This window comes from Triturus cristatus, chromosome 10 (assembly GCF_964204655.1).
Source record: "Triturus cristatus chromosome 10, aTriCri1.1, whole genome shotgun sequence".
Taxonomy (NCBI): Eukaryota; Metazoa; Chordata; class Amphibia; order Caudata; family Salamandridae; genus Triturus; species Triturus cristatus.
This window is the reverse complement of record NC_140593.1, coordinates 914,377,255-914,392,261: the sequence shown is the minus strand read 5'-3', so window position 1 is coordinate 914,392,261 and position 15,007 is coordinate 914,377,255. Positions and strand designations below refer to the sequence as shown.

Here is a 15,007-nt window from a genome sequence, read left to right as displayed (position 1 = left end):
GCATATCTGCAGCTCATACAGAAGGTCAGCCTTATGGCTGTTGGAGTCCACTTTTATTTCTGGATGTAATGAGGTGCAGGTCCAGATCTTCTGGGCTCTCCACACAACAGCAGGTCCAGTACTCTTCTGATCTTCCACACATCCAGATGTGTTCAGAGGAGGGTACTTTGAGTGCCACCTTTAGGCTCAGCACAAATGTGAGGGTGGGGGCAACCTGACTGCTCCTCTTAAACCAATGGAGTGAACATTTCCAGGGGTGCCTGATCTCACAGTGCCCCTCTCTTCCTGAATCCAACATGGCAGAACCTTTCTTACCCTGTGGAGAGCTGTGTTCCCACCCCAGTATTGTGGCCACGAAAATGGGCAGCTCTAAACCAGTTCTGGGAGCTGCCCTTCTTCCACTTTTATTGGTGCTAGTGGGGCAAAAGGAGGCCAGGGGAGGAGCCTAGCGCGCAACCAAGATGGCCGCGTAGGTGCGAGGCTCCCGAGGACCTCCGCGACCTCCTGAATTAATCCTGGCGATATCCTGTCCTTGTTGAGGGGACTGTGTTGGGGAACCGGAGCTGAGGCGCCACCCGTTTTTTGGGCTCGAATCGGACCCCGAACGCCGGTGGGAGCATCGATCGAAGGTTGCGGCCTTCTCCTCGCCGGCCCCCCGGATTGGAGTAGTGGGGCGATCCGGGGACAAAGTGAATAACAGCGGCGAGCGGGGCTGGGCGACTGGCGTACCCCGCACTTTCACTTTCGCTTTTGCGCCCTCCTAGCTCTCAAGCCGGGTCGGGCTGCGGAGCGGGGTGCGGTGGCCTTGTCCAGGAGCCCGGCTGACCCGCCGGCGGTGGGTTGACCCGCGGTTCGGTGGTCGCCCCTGCCCCCCCCCTGGCACCCGTGACTTGGTATAGCGGCCCGTTTGGGGAGCTTGGCACGACGGTGGAAGAGCCAGCATGTCCACCAAACAAGATGGCGACCGGGCGAAGGTGAAGACGACCCGCCGTGGCACGGCGCACCAGGCCAACAGTATGGACCGCTACACGCTTCAGAAGGGTTCTCCGGAGACATCGCGTGCATCCCCGGTGGGCCCGACGGAGGCATCTGCTCATCCGGTGGATCTGACCCTCCGGGACGTCATGGGCGCCATCGCAAAGATGAAGGCCTCGGTGGACCAGCGTTTCGACACCTTAGCGCAAAAAATAGACTCGGTCCTTGTGGATGTGAGCCTTGTGAGGGCAGACTTGTCCAAAACAAACGACCGAGTTGACTCCCTGGCCCACACCACAACGAGCCTCACGACAGACGTGGTGGCCCTCCAGAAGGAGGTGCGCCGGCTTGGCCAGGCGAGCGCCCTGATGGACCGGCGATTGGAGGACTCCGAGGGTCGGGCCCGGAGGAATAATGTCCGTATTGTGGGGGTCCCAGAGGGACGAGAGGCGGAGGCGGCGGATCTTTTCGTGGAAGATTTGATCCTGACCCATCTCCAGCCCCGGGGACTGAGTAAGCTTTTTGCGGTGGAGCGTGCTCACCGGGTCCCCGGGGGCAGACCTAAGACTGGTGCCCCGCCGCGGCCGCTCATCGCCCGGATTTTTAATTTTCGGGACAGAGATGCTATCCTCCAGACCTCCAGGCAACAGGGACCGGTCAAGCTTGACAACATGGAGATACATTTCTACCCAGACTTTACTCCGGCGGTCCAGAAGCAGCGACAGAGCTTTCTTGGGGTTAAACGTCGCCTAAGGGACCTGAACCTCAAGTACTCAATGCTCTTTCCAGCCAAGCTGAGGGTAGAGGTGGATGGTCGCACGCACTTCTTCGACCGGCCCGAGGCGGCTGGGGACTGGCTGGACACTCTGCCTGGAGATCGGGGCCGGGGGGGCGGGGGGGGCGCGGCTGGCGAGGAGGGCCTGCCGGATCAGAATTGAGGGGTGACTGAATAGGCCTTGCTCTGGACGTTGTTCCTTCACCATTTATTGATTGCGTATGTTCCCCTCCTATGGAGGTTGCGTGGGGTCTGTTGGGGGCTTCCCTCCTCCTCTGGGGGACTAGTTAGTATTTTAGCTATGGGGCGACAGGCACACTGCACTTTGGGGGGGCTGTCTGGGCTCATGCAGGGGTGCAGGGAGGGGGGAGTTCTGTTGGGACCGGGGGGTGGGGGGGGTGTGTTGTTTGTTAGCACCGCAGGGCAAACCCGTTACTATGTTGTTGTTATTAGGATGCTCGATGGGGGACGACCGATTGATTCGACGTATGATGGGGGGTAGGGATTTGACTGTGTTGTCATGGAATGTTAACGGCCTGGGGGATAGGATTAAGCGTGGTGTGGTCCTGCAGTACTTAAAACGTATTTCACCAGATGTTGTCTTCCTGCAGGAGACGCACCTTATAGGTAACTCCTTTCATGCAATGAATCGGCGGGGATATCGTTTGGTGGCACATTCCGGCTTCACCTCGGGCTCGCGGGGGGTGGGTATTATGATCAAGAACTCGCTCCCGTTGGAGATTGATGAGGTGCGCCATGATGAGAGGGGACGCTACACGGTTCTGGTGGGAAGAATGGAGGGTAGAGTGTTTATCTTTATATCAGTGTACGTCCCGCCTGGGTTACAAGCCACCACATTCGCGGACCTGGGGCGCCTCCTTCTGGACCTTCCGAGTGGCCTGCTGGTGGTTGGAGGGGACTTTAATGCGGTAGCCTCTGGGTCTATGGATCGCCATCCCCCTAGGGACCTCCCCCGGGCACAGGCGTGGCTGCCCGGCCTTCTGGACACGCTGGGCCTGGTGGATTGCTGGCGATTAAAGCATCCCGCATTGCGACAGTACACCTTCCACTCGGGTGCCCATGGTAGCCTCTCGCGGCTTGACTACATCCTTGTCCCGGCGGCCCATGCAGGGAGGGTGGGGGAGGTGCGCCATCTAGCGCGGGGTATCTCAGACCACTCCCCATTGTTGTTGCATTTCGATGTCTTCCCGAGGGGGGATGGCAGGGTGGCCCCAATCAATGCATGGTATTGCGCGACCCCACCATTCGTGCCGATTTGATCAAATCCTTACAGCGATATTTCGACGAGAATGTGGGGTCGGTCTCTTCCGCCATCTCCCTGTGGGAGGCTTTCAAGGTAGTCCTTAGAGGGGAGGCCCTCTCCTTTATCTCCCATGCCCGGCGGCTCGAGCGGGAGGAGGTGACCCGGGTAGAGGCCGAGATTGCAGAACTGGAGGGTGACCTGGGGAGCGGGGTAACAGACGCCAAGTTGCATGTTCTACACCTAAAGCAGGCGGCCTATCGGGCCCTCGTCACGGAGGCGGCCAGGGGCCTCAGTAGAGAGCAGCAGGGGCGATTGTATGATGTGGGGGATAAGGCTGGCAAATTGATTGCGTGGTTGGATAAGAGGGAGAGAGCGAGCCGCGTGGTGCCTTTGATTGAGAGTGTTGATGGTGCGTGTGTCACCGAGCCGGAAGCCATTGTCTCCTGCTTCGCGGATTATTTCTGCGAAGTCTACTCCCCGGTTTCCCCCTGCTCGGAGGAAGATTCCCACGCCCTGCTTCGGGACATCGCACTGCCCTCCCTAACGGTGGAGGACAGGGATTCGCTGGACGCCCCTCCCACCTCGGACGAAATTGCCTTGGCTATTCGCTCGGTTGCATCCGGCAAGGCCATGGGCCCCAATGGTATTCCCATCGAGCTCTACAAGCTACGCCCGGATGTGTTGGCGCCCCACCTGCGCGCGATGTTCCTGGCGGCCCACTCGCAGGGTTCCCTCCCGCCGGACCAGCGCCTGGCCACAATTGTGGTGATCCACAAGGAGGGGAAGCCCCGTGAACGGGTCACATCCTATAGGCCGATTTCGCTTTTGAACGCGGAGCCCAAAATCCTTGCCAAGGTGTTGGCCAACCGGTTGGTTGGCGTGGTGGGCGACCTGGTCCACCAAGACCAATCTGGCTTTATACCGCACCGCAACACGGCGCTCAATCTGCGGCGCTTGCACGGGGTGCTCGCGCGTGTCCCATTTGTGCGGGAGCCGGCCATCTTGGCGTCCTTGGACGCCACCATGGCGTTTGATACGCTTGAATGGCCATACATCTGGGCGATGCTGGCGAAATTCGGGTTCGGCCCGGGTTTCATTAGCTGGGTCAAATTGTTATATTCGGGCCCATTGGCGCAGGTGGTAGTGAATGGGCGAGTCTCGGCCCCATTCGCGCTGGGGAGGGGTACGCGACAGGGTTGCCCCCTGTCGCCTCTCCTGTTTGCCCTGGCCCTGGAGCCCCTGGCGGAGTGGCTGCGGTGGCACCCTTCTATCCGTGGTCTCCGCTGGACCCCCGAGCATGAGGACCGTGTGTCCCTCTACGCTGACGACATCCTTCTGTATCTCGCCTCCCCGCGTAAATCACTGATCGTCCTGGTTGATGTTTTGCGCTCATTCGGTCGCAACTCAGGCCTGGTCATCAACTGGGCGAAATCCTGTGTCTATGTGCTTTCCGGGGAGGCTCCGGCCCTACCACGGGACTGTCCGATCCAGATTGCCTCCCAAGGTTTTCGGTACCTGGGTATCTATATCACACTTGACCCGGAGGCCCGCTATGAGCGGAATTTGCTGCCCCCCCTCCAGCGCTTGAGGGAGGACGTGGTGCGCTGGCGGCGTCTGCCGCTCTCGCCGCTCGGCCGAGCGGCTTTGTTCAAAATGATGTCCCTGCCGCGATTCCTCTACGCCCTCCAGAATACTATGGACTTGGTCCCGGCACGCTATTTCCGTGAGGTGGAGGGCCTCCAGCGGCGCCTGTTCTGGGACGGGAGGCCGCGCATTGCTCTGGCTAAATTGACGCTCCCGTGGTACGATGGGGGGGTCGCCCTCCCGGACATTAAACGGTATTACTGGGCCTCCCAACTAGCTGCAATTAATCATGGCCTTTACGGGCCCGCCTTGAACCCGGCATTTGAGATGGATAAAATGCTCCTACCCGGTGGCGATTACAATCGCGCGCTCTACTCTGGCGCGCCCGACTCCCGTTTGACGGGACCGACGCGTGTTATGGTGCGTGTCTGGCACGCGGCTAATGCAGCTATGGGGTGGAAGGACCGTTTGACCCGGGCGTCACCGCTGTATGCGTCTGAGAGGTTGGGCTCCCTCTGGACATCGAAGGGCTTCGAGAAGTGGGACACGATCGGAATCAGCACGGTGGGAGATCTCTGGACGAGGGGGGGATTCAAAACTTTTGAGACGCTGCAGGCGGAGTTTCAGCTGCAGGGCAGTGAGTACTTTCGGTACCTACAAGTCCGCCATGCGCTGGGCTCCGTCTTCCCGGACGTCGCATCCATTCCGGAGTCTTCCCCCCTGGAGGACAGAGTGCTGGACGGCCATGTACCGGACAGCACGATCTCCCTCATATACAAAAAACTGATCAACGATAGATCGTGCCTGCTGACTAGTCTCCGCGAGGCCTGGGTTGCCGACGGGCTGGAGCTGGACGACGAGGATTGGATTTCCGCGGTGGCCTCTCCGAAAGAGGTGGCCATCCCGGCTCGCCTTCGTTTCGTCCAGCTCAAGATCCTTCACCGGGTTTATGTGACGGGGCCAAGGCTTTTGCGTATGGGTTTTGCTGGTGACGGACTGTGTAAGCGTGGCTGTGGTGCGCTGGCGACTTTCATGCATATACTGTGGGAGTGCCCGAAGGTGGAGCGATTCTGGCGTGGTGTGCATGAGGTCCTGCGTGTGGTTACGCGTGTCGCGCTGCTGCCTGAAGCGAGGAGATGCTTGCTGAATGTATGGGAACCGAATGACTATTCGGTCCCGCAGACGCGGTGGGTGACTCTGGGATACATGATAGCTAAGCGTGACATTGCTCAATTGTGGGGATCCCAGAGGCCCCCTGCGGTGTCGGCCTGGGAAGAGCATATGGATTGGTGTATGTTTCGTGAAAAGGTGGTGTATGTGGCGAGGGGTAAGCCTGGGGCGTGGGTGAAACTCTGGGGCCCCTGGAACGCCTACCGCGGGGGTATTTGTGAGCCACCACTGCTACCGGCTGCCTCGCCTGCTCCGTCTCCCTAGACGGCCCCCCTCCCTCGGCCGCGGGCGCGCGGTCCCGCAGTCCCTGGCCTACTCCCATTCCCCTCCTCAGAGTTCTGCTGCTGGTTTGGATCCCCCATTTATGGAGCACGTGCTGTCACTTTGGATCTCGGGTTGCCTTGCGGGTGGGGTTTTTTGGTGTTGTTTTGTTTCAAGAAAAGGGAACCGTACTGTGGGCTTGGAGCTGTGTGGCCTGCACCATTGATTACTCCTGTTTCACTGCCGGGTGGTTGTAGGCCCATACCTGTAACTTTTACAACCTGCAATAAACGGTTTCAAAAAAAAAAAAAAAAAAAGGAGGCCAGGTGTTCACTCCATCTCCCTTTGACATGGTAGGCCTCTTTGAAATTAATAATGTTCCCAAGCACAGCCACTGGGCCATTCCTGCAAGGGATGGACAACAACACCCCATAACCAGGGCCTTTGGTCCCTTTCCTGGGACCAATTCACACCTCATGAGAGAGGAGCCATTCATCTGCCTGGTGACAGTTGATCTTGCTGAAAGTTCTCAAGAGATTTTAGTCAGGAAAATGATACGTTTCTAAGAGTACCTAGTAGTCATACAAAATGAGATTTTCCCATTTTATTGGATTTTAAATAAATATTAAAAAAAAGTCCTTGAGTTCTTTTTCAAGCTGCTTGTGAACCGAAATTAGCAATATTAAATGTAATAATGTAACCCAGTGTTTTCCTAGGGGACAGCTAGCCTTACTACATTGAAAATAACTTTTGTGGCTATTTCACTGCAAGGGCATGTATAAGATTAATCTTTTACATGCCCTACTTTTAAAAACAATGCACCCTGCCTTATGGGCAATAAGGCCTAGTTACAAATGACTTATTAATAGTTAAAAGGAAGTTTTTGACCTGTCACAACTGTTTTTTTAACAGGTCGAATTCACAGTCTAAAACTGCACAATCAGGCTGCCATGGTAGACCTGGTAACAGGTGTTCTGTGTCGCTGCAATGGGTGGCACAAGGGTCTCTGCAACCCACTAGTGACAATAAACTTAAAGGCCATGGGAAAAACCTGTACCACATGCCAGGGACTTATAGGTATGGTGATTATTCAAATCAGGTGAATCCCAATTTCAGTATGTTAAAAGGGGGAACACAAGCACTTCACTGAGAGTTAGCAGGAGGAAAATGTGCAGAGTTCTCTAACCAAAACAGCTGAGGCAAAAATCTGGGGTACTCCACACAAAATGTGGTAATTTCCAAAAATCCCATATGAGAGAGGAAATAAAAGAAATATAGATACTCAAATGTTAAGTAGAAAAGCAAGCATGTTAAATACAGATTTGCAAGAATAAGTAGCAAAAGCAATTTAAAAACATCAAAAAATGTAGTTGTTCTTACTATGCACAGTTCTGATGATTCTATGGTGTTCGTAGGTGAAGGCGTTGTTGATTGAGCCTCATTTTCAACACCTTCAATAACAGTCTTCACTAGATATTTCACAGCATGGGGCAATGCGTTTTCTTCTTGATCAGTCTGAAAATTATGAATACAATACAGTCCATGAATAAAATAATCTGGCTTTCTATTTTTCTTTTATCTAAACCACAATTTTGTTTTATTAAAAAACAAACATCCAACTACAAAGTCAATGTTGGCAGTAGACAAAGGTAGTTTTCCTTCGAACGTTGTGCCCTTCAATCAAGGGAAATCAGTATCTTTTCCCCCCTTCCTTTATTTTGCTCTGTAGACTTCTGTCTACCATTCCACGTTGGAACACTTTCCTAACTATTCTTTCCACCTCGTTTACCCGCCCATAACCATCCAAATTATAAATGGAATATCAGAATCATGCTCTGTTGTTCTGTGCCCATCCTTGTAATACTATTTTGTGAGAGTACAAATCTAGATGTATCAAATTGTCAAAAAACTATACCTCTCCTTGATTAAATGCCAAGACAGTCTGTGAAGAACCTTAGAATCCACAAACTTGCCGTCCATATGGAGAATGTTGGACCACGTTGTTGCCTCCAGTTTATAGCAATCTCACCACTTAGGGCAATGAAGCAATTGAAACAGCAATCTCCATTTGCAACATTCATCTCTTTCTACTCTTCCATATTAAATCCTAGAATAGTGTCATATGGTTCCCTTGGTAGAGAGGAAATGGCCCCTACAGGGAGAAAAGTGTGTACCCCTGCCTTCAATGAACGATTGGGTATATCTGATATCTTGTTTTTGATATTGCGCCCTAGGCGCACACTGATCTAGTAAGTGTGTAGATGCCTAGGTCTTCCCCCAGACTGAATATGGTCCTGGGCCTCTCCTGTATCTAGATAGGAACATCAAGCTTGCCCTCTTTTAAATGTTGGTATAATAAAATATCCATGTCCTGGGTTTAGCACAAAGAGTGGTGGTGCAAAAATACCATTGTTGGTGAGCCCAAAGTTATGAGCAGACATTTTAGCTCTCTCTCTGGAGTGGAGACCTACTGACTCACTCACATAAAGTTCTGCTTCTCTGTGCTTACCTACATCTCAGTACTAACATCCCAAATAAGTGTTTGACATGTTGTGTATGTGACCTATGTGTTACATGCATTGTGAGTCATAGATGCATTGGGCTCCATGTTTGATGGCCTAGTCCTGGTCTTGTGTACAAGATGGAAATGGAGTTGCTTTCCCATATAGTGGAAGTGTATTACTGACAATTCTGAAGCTGGATAGAGGGGAGAAGGGAGAAAGAAGACAAGGCATTTTAAGATATGTAATTAAACTGTTTGTGAGAGAAGCTACTGATAAGTCTTTCCGTTGCACTGCCATTTGTTAGCAGATGGGGTAGATGGCAGGGTCTGCAGGTCCTGCTGTTCAAGGTGAAAATGGCCTCTTAGGTGAGACATGCCATTTTGTTTCTCTTTTTGCAGCTTTATACAGCGCAAACATTGCCCAAAGGCATTAGAGTGCTTTGCATGAAAACAGATTACATTACACCTGGTCAGATTCATTCATGTTTTTTAAGGCAAGGGGAGATCAAGGGGCTGCCTAAACACACCTCTGACAGCTCAATGGAGTACGCTTACCATGGCGGGAGTAAAATTCTCTGCTATGGTGATGATAATTACTCTGTATGCCTATATTTGAATCAGCCTCTAAGTGATTAGCTCACAATCACAAGAATCTGAACTGATGCTCAGCTGAGAACCTGTTTCAAAGAAATTTCCCAGTTCCAAGATCTGCAGTTCTGGAGTTTAGGTCGCATCTCCTTCAATCTTCAGTGTGGCTTTCGACACCTAGGTTCAGAAAGCAAACACCTCATTGTGCCCTTTTAGGGCTGTTGATACTGCCCCTAAGAGGTACATCACTCTACACAAAAGCTGTGTATGGAGAACAGCCTGCTGAGTAAACTTGGAAGGAGAGTTAGCCAAATTCTGTTCTTAGAATGCAAACAATGAATATGCAGCTCCTGTCTGCTTTGACTGTAAATACATGATAACCTACTGACCAAATTGTTCCAGTTCCAAGTTCTCCATATCAAGGATGAGAATGCTCCTAAGGGTACTCAGAACACTGCCTTGCAACCAAGACTAGTATTTGCATGACAACCAGCTACCTAGGGGTGAACAGGTCTCTTTAAATCCTGCCTTGCTGAAAAAAGTAGTTCCTGTGACCCGAGGTGCCTAGAAATCAGTGCCTAGCAATCAGTCTGCTAACTGCAAGAGTGAAGGAGCCTGCAGGAGGTGCAACTGCCATGGAAGAGGCAGTAGCACCGAAACCACAGTGCTTGTGGGGTCTGCCAGGGAAAAGAGGAGGAGATATGTCTCTATGCCCTCAGGTGTCAGTGGGCATCAGATGGATCACTGTCCTAATATCGGTCAAAACAATATCAAAACACAAAAATATCTGATATTAAATATTTATCACAAAAATATCGACTCCCTATAATTACCTAGTAAAACCACATATATTGATACCAAAAATATTGTTAAAAATATGGATTTTTAACTATAACAAATATTTTGTCTAAGTGACGTTTTTTAAAAGCTAACGAACCCCCCGCTGATCTGTGGCATATGATTAAGAGGTGCTACCCTCGAAACGCGTCATGCTGTTCCCTGCCTGAAAATAAAGAATTTGAAAAGCATGATGGTGTGGCCTGTCACACGTAGCTTAATGGTACGTGTTTTTGGTGAAATTTTGGAGGTGTCTGACACACCTGAGACAAGCCTTGACCCGAAAGGCTGTGGCAGCTCCTCTTTGTCAGGAACTACGTTTGGATTTTGCTAAAAGGAATGCCCGCCGGCTGAGATACTTGTCGTGGAACTGGATGAATGGAAGGGCCACAATGAGAGGCCCACCTCACCTGGGAGATGAACTTGCAATCAGCCAGGGTTTGCCGAAGGGATTTCCCTAAGCACGACGTGCTGCTCAATACTGACTTAAAGGCAAGTAACGAATTGTAGAGAAAAAGGGGTGGTAGCTGAATTTCCCTTTCTTCTGTGACCATTTGTATGCAGCCAAAATATGGCACTAATCCGAGTAAAGGCAATCTATGCATTGTTGGGACACAGTTTGAATGAGGTGAAGTTTTGCCAAAAGCATCATCGGAGAAACCAAGCAGTGTGAGACATTATCTGAGGCATTATGGGCATTGTGGTCCTAGGAATGGCGGATTGTAACATGAATATGCAGGAGTGGAAATATAGATAAAAGGAAGTAATATCTGACCTACATAGGAATTATTTTGCAAATGAACATGAAATAATACTCACCATTCCTGCTTTGTGAAAGGATATATATATAAAGAAAATGTGCATAAACGGACTGCCTCATTAAAACAAACACATTGACATTAGTCCTTCCTCGATGTCTAAGTTACGTTTTTTAAAAGCTAACGAACCCACCGCTGATCTGTGGCATATGATTAAGAGGTGCTAACCTCGAAACGCGTCATGCTGTTCCCTGCCTGAAAATAAAGAATTTGAAAAGCACGATGGTGTGGCCTGTCACACGTAGCTTAATGGTGCGTGTTTTTGGTGGAATATATATTATCTACTGGCGGTCGCCAGTAGATAGTTATAGTTAGGACCGTGTTTCCATAGGAAATCCGCAACATTCTATTTGGAATAACTTTGGCGCCGGTTGACGAATCCTCGTGAAATTTTCAAAATAGGGGGGGCGCTCCGCTCCGCTCCTACCCTGAAAGTCTCGGGGGGATTCGTCAAGCGGGGGCTGAGAAAAAAGGGGGTCCCAAAACGTGTTTTCCCATGCAATTTTCCATAGGGACCTTTAGTCCAAGGTACAGCCCGAACGGCTGAACAGAATTACTTGAAATTTGGCAGAGAGGTAGTCCTCAGGTCAGGGATGTGCCTTTTGCATATATGGTGTCAATCTGTTCAGTAGTTCCTGAGAAAATCAAAAGTAAAATCACATACATATCTGGGCGGAGCCTAACGACACATCTCATCGTGAGATCTGATTGGCTGTCAGTACTTCATCCAAGAAGTGTTGGCAGCCATCTTGGGACCAATATACATGATAGCACCTCATTAAAAAGCATTGCAGTTAATAGAAGGTTTTAAGACTTTAGTTACATTATAAATCATTTGTTGATGGTACCATACTCATTTTAGGAATTGTGGTGTGTTCTAAGGTGATTTTACCATGTGAAAAAGCCTTCTGCTGTGATATCATGAACCATGTTTGAGAGAAAACTATTTTCTCATGCTTTTCCCACAGAGGTTAGGAAGGTGATCTATAAGCTAAACTGAGAGCATATTTTCTGTAAATTCACATTATGTTTCTCAGTCATGTAAGAATGAAGTCTGACATTCTCAGTAAAACATGTACATCCAACAAGGGCAGAGACTGTCAGTTGATTCCTTTGTGTTCTACTGCAGCTTACCAGAGTGCTCTAAAGAACAACTAGAGCGCTAACAGTCTTACTTATGACAAAAGTATGGCACACCTGAAGCCATCTTGATTGGAATAAAGTGGTAACACTTAAAACATTTAATTTACAAAGGAACAAAATGAGGGGGTTCATTTTGCCATATAAATTATGATTAGTGCTGCATAAAGAAAAACTAGGGCACATTTTGACTTCTGAAATCCTCTTTTATTTCATAAAAGAATTCTGACATGCAGACTGAAACATGCACTTTGAATACCAGCAGCAGACTTGCCTGGTGAGCAGTAGCTTTACTACAGTGATCTAATGAGCAACTAGAGTGCTAACATTCAGAATTTATGGAAAATGTATGGAAAATGTGTGACACATCTGAATGTCTTCTTGATGGAATCAAAGTAAAAAACTGAAAGCATTTCCTACTGAGGAGACTGCAGTAAATGAGGAAATTAGGAAACTTCATAACAAATAAATCTCCTAAAATGGCCACCAGAGACAAAAGAGCCCAAATGTAGCCCAAATATCACCCAGATGTAGCCCAAATGTGCCCAATGACAGAAGTGTGCAAAACTTTTTTGTGTATTTGCAGTTTTATATAGTGCAGACTTGTCAGGTATTGGAGTGCTTTACATGAGCATCGGTTACATCACACAAGATCAAATTCATTTTGGTTGTAGACATGGGGAGATTAAGTGATTTGACCAGAATCACAGAATGTTGAGCTGAAGCAGAAACTCCAACCTGGTTCCCCAGTTGCAAAGTCTGCAGCTCTGGAAGTAACACCACACCCTCTCCCCTTGGATGCAACATTTAATCAAGTGGTCAACTGGATAAAAAAACTAAAATTACAAATAATTTAAAAGTTCTTTGTCGCTATTTGAAAACTCAGAAAATATTTCCTCATTTTAGTTTTTTAGAGCACTAACCATAATTTTGATGCAAATAAGACCCTCTCATATATGTAATTTCTAAAGGAAATGCTCTAGGCATTACAGTTTTGATTACATCAAGATGACGTCAGGCGTTCCACACTTTTGTAATAAATATAGAATGTTAGCAATCTAGTTGTTCATTGGGATACTGTTGAGAGGCAGAGGTCAGGGGCACGGACTCTGAAAATTGAAGGCAGGTAGGAGAGTGCAGAGGCAACAATTTGACCACACTAGGCAGGCAGGAAGGGCAGTGGCAGCACAACAGACTATGGAGGGCAGTGGAAAGGGGGGCAGGAGCAACAAACCAACAATACAGGACTGGCAAGAGAGGCTGTGGCAATATAATAGACCATTGTGGGCAGAAGGAAGAGGCAGCGGTCATACAACCATACATGCCAACAGACCCGTTTGAGCCAGGAAACGTCCAATGTTTTTAAGCTCAAATGGGCTTTACTTGATCTGTTTCCTGTCTACAATCTTCTCTTTTTTAATGTAACTCAAAGGGGAAAATCAATACCCCAGTTTTATTTCAAAATCTCCCTCTTACCAAGTTCAAAATGTTCGCAAGTATGGTATATTGGATCATGGTAGGCAGGAGGAATTGGGGTAGGGATATGGACTCGGATAACAGAGGACAGGAGGGACATTGAGAGGTGCACCAAACTGACCCTACAGGGCAGGCATCAGGGTTTGCAGCAGCACAATACACCACACAGGGCATGTGGGACGGGAGTGCAGCACAACAATCCATAGAAAGCAATAAGGAGGGGACAGGACCATGCACATGGACAACAGACAACAGAGGGGAAAGAGGCAATGGTAGCTAGCTGACCATAATGGACAGACAGGAGAGAAAGCTGCAGCCTAACAGACCATAAAGGGCAGGAGGGATGGATCAGGGGCATTACAATGGAACCGACAAGCCAGGAGGGAGGGAATAGGGGTCTGCACATGGAAACAGAGGGCTGGGGGCAAGGGGGCAGGGCAGGAGCAGCAAGATGACCATGGAGGTCAGGCAGGATGGGCACTAGAAACAAGAAACACCATGGAGAGCAACAGTGAGACTATGATGGCATACACACAGACCATGGAGGGAAGGTGGGAGGGGGTCAGGAGCAGCTAGCTGACCACACAGGGAAGGTGGGAGGGGCCATGGCAGCACAGAAGACCATGCAGGATAGAAAGGAGGGTCAGGACCTGGGCACAGACAAGAGAGTTCAGGGGAAGGGGCCTCACAACAGACCGCGCGGGGCAGGCAGGAGGAGCAGTTGCAGCACAACAGACCAGGGAGGGCAGAAGGGTGTGGCAGTAAAATGGACAATGGAGGACAGGAGGAAGGGGATAGGGGCATGGCGTGTGGACAGGCAGGGTGGAGGTGGCAGGGACAGGTTACAGTCATCTGACAATGCTAGGCAGGTGGGAGGGGAGCTCAACAGAACACTCAGAGTAGATAGGAGTGGCAGGTCCATGGAACATGGTGGTCAAAAAGGATGGAGCAGGGGCATGCACAAAGAAATCGGAGGGCAGGGGGAAGGAGAATAGGGGCAGCAAGCTAAGCACAGAGGCTAAGCAGGAGGTCAATGATGGGCCATAGAATTGGGCAATGGAGGGCAGGAGGAGTGGACTGGTACATCATGCTGAATGGAGGGCAGTGGCTGCACATCAGACCATGCATGGCAGGAGGGAGGAGGCTAGTCCATGGATTCAGACAACAGAGGATAGGGAGGAGGTGGATGGGGCAGCAAGCTAACTGTTCATAGAAGGTGGCTATTAGGAACTTTATTGTTTTTAAAATGTGTGTCTGTGCGACTACTTAAAATATGAACAAGTATGCAGCGTAATCTCACTTTTATTCAGGAAGAAGATGACGTTTGGGACTGTGACTCTGGGCTCACTTGGCAGAAACATCCCCTGACCCTCCACCCCCCATCGCAAAATGTAATGCCTGTGAAAAGGGTAGGTGGACGCAGTGTTATATAGAACATAGTCCTGAGAGCACGATTGAAAATGAAAACTAGATATAGTATATGGTATAAACTATGCACCAAAAAGTGTGATATAAGATGGACCGGGCCTTGAAATATAATATGCAATACATTGTGCGCAATGACAGATTCAATGGAGAGCGCGAGATAGCACAGGCACTAGCGCTTGCTATGTGAT

The 15,007-nt window shown here is 49.9% G+C and overlaps 1 protein-coding gene across 1 annotated transcript in view; it reads right to left on the bottom strand.

The window, feature by feature from the left end:
• Window positions 1–15,007, bottom strand: part of LOC146796252 (uncharacterized) — a 336,329-nt gene that overhangs the window by 63,044 nt on the left and 258,278 nt on the right. The window contains exon 8 of the mRNA XM_085631283.1: window positions 7,410–7,544. Within this exon, the coding sequence (XP_085487409.1) occupies window positions 7,410–7,544 (135 nt within the window). The remainder of the gene's footprint in view (window positions 1–7,409; window positions 7,545–15,007) is intronic.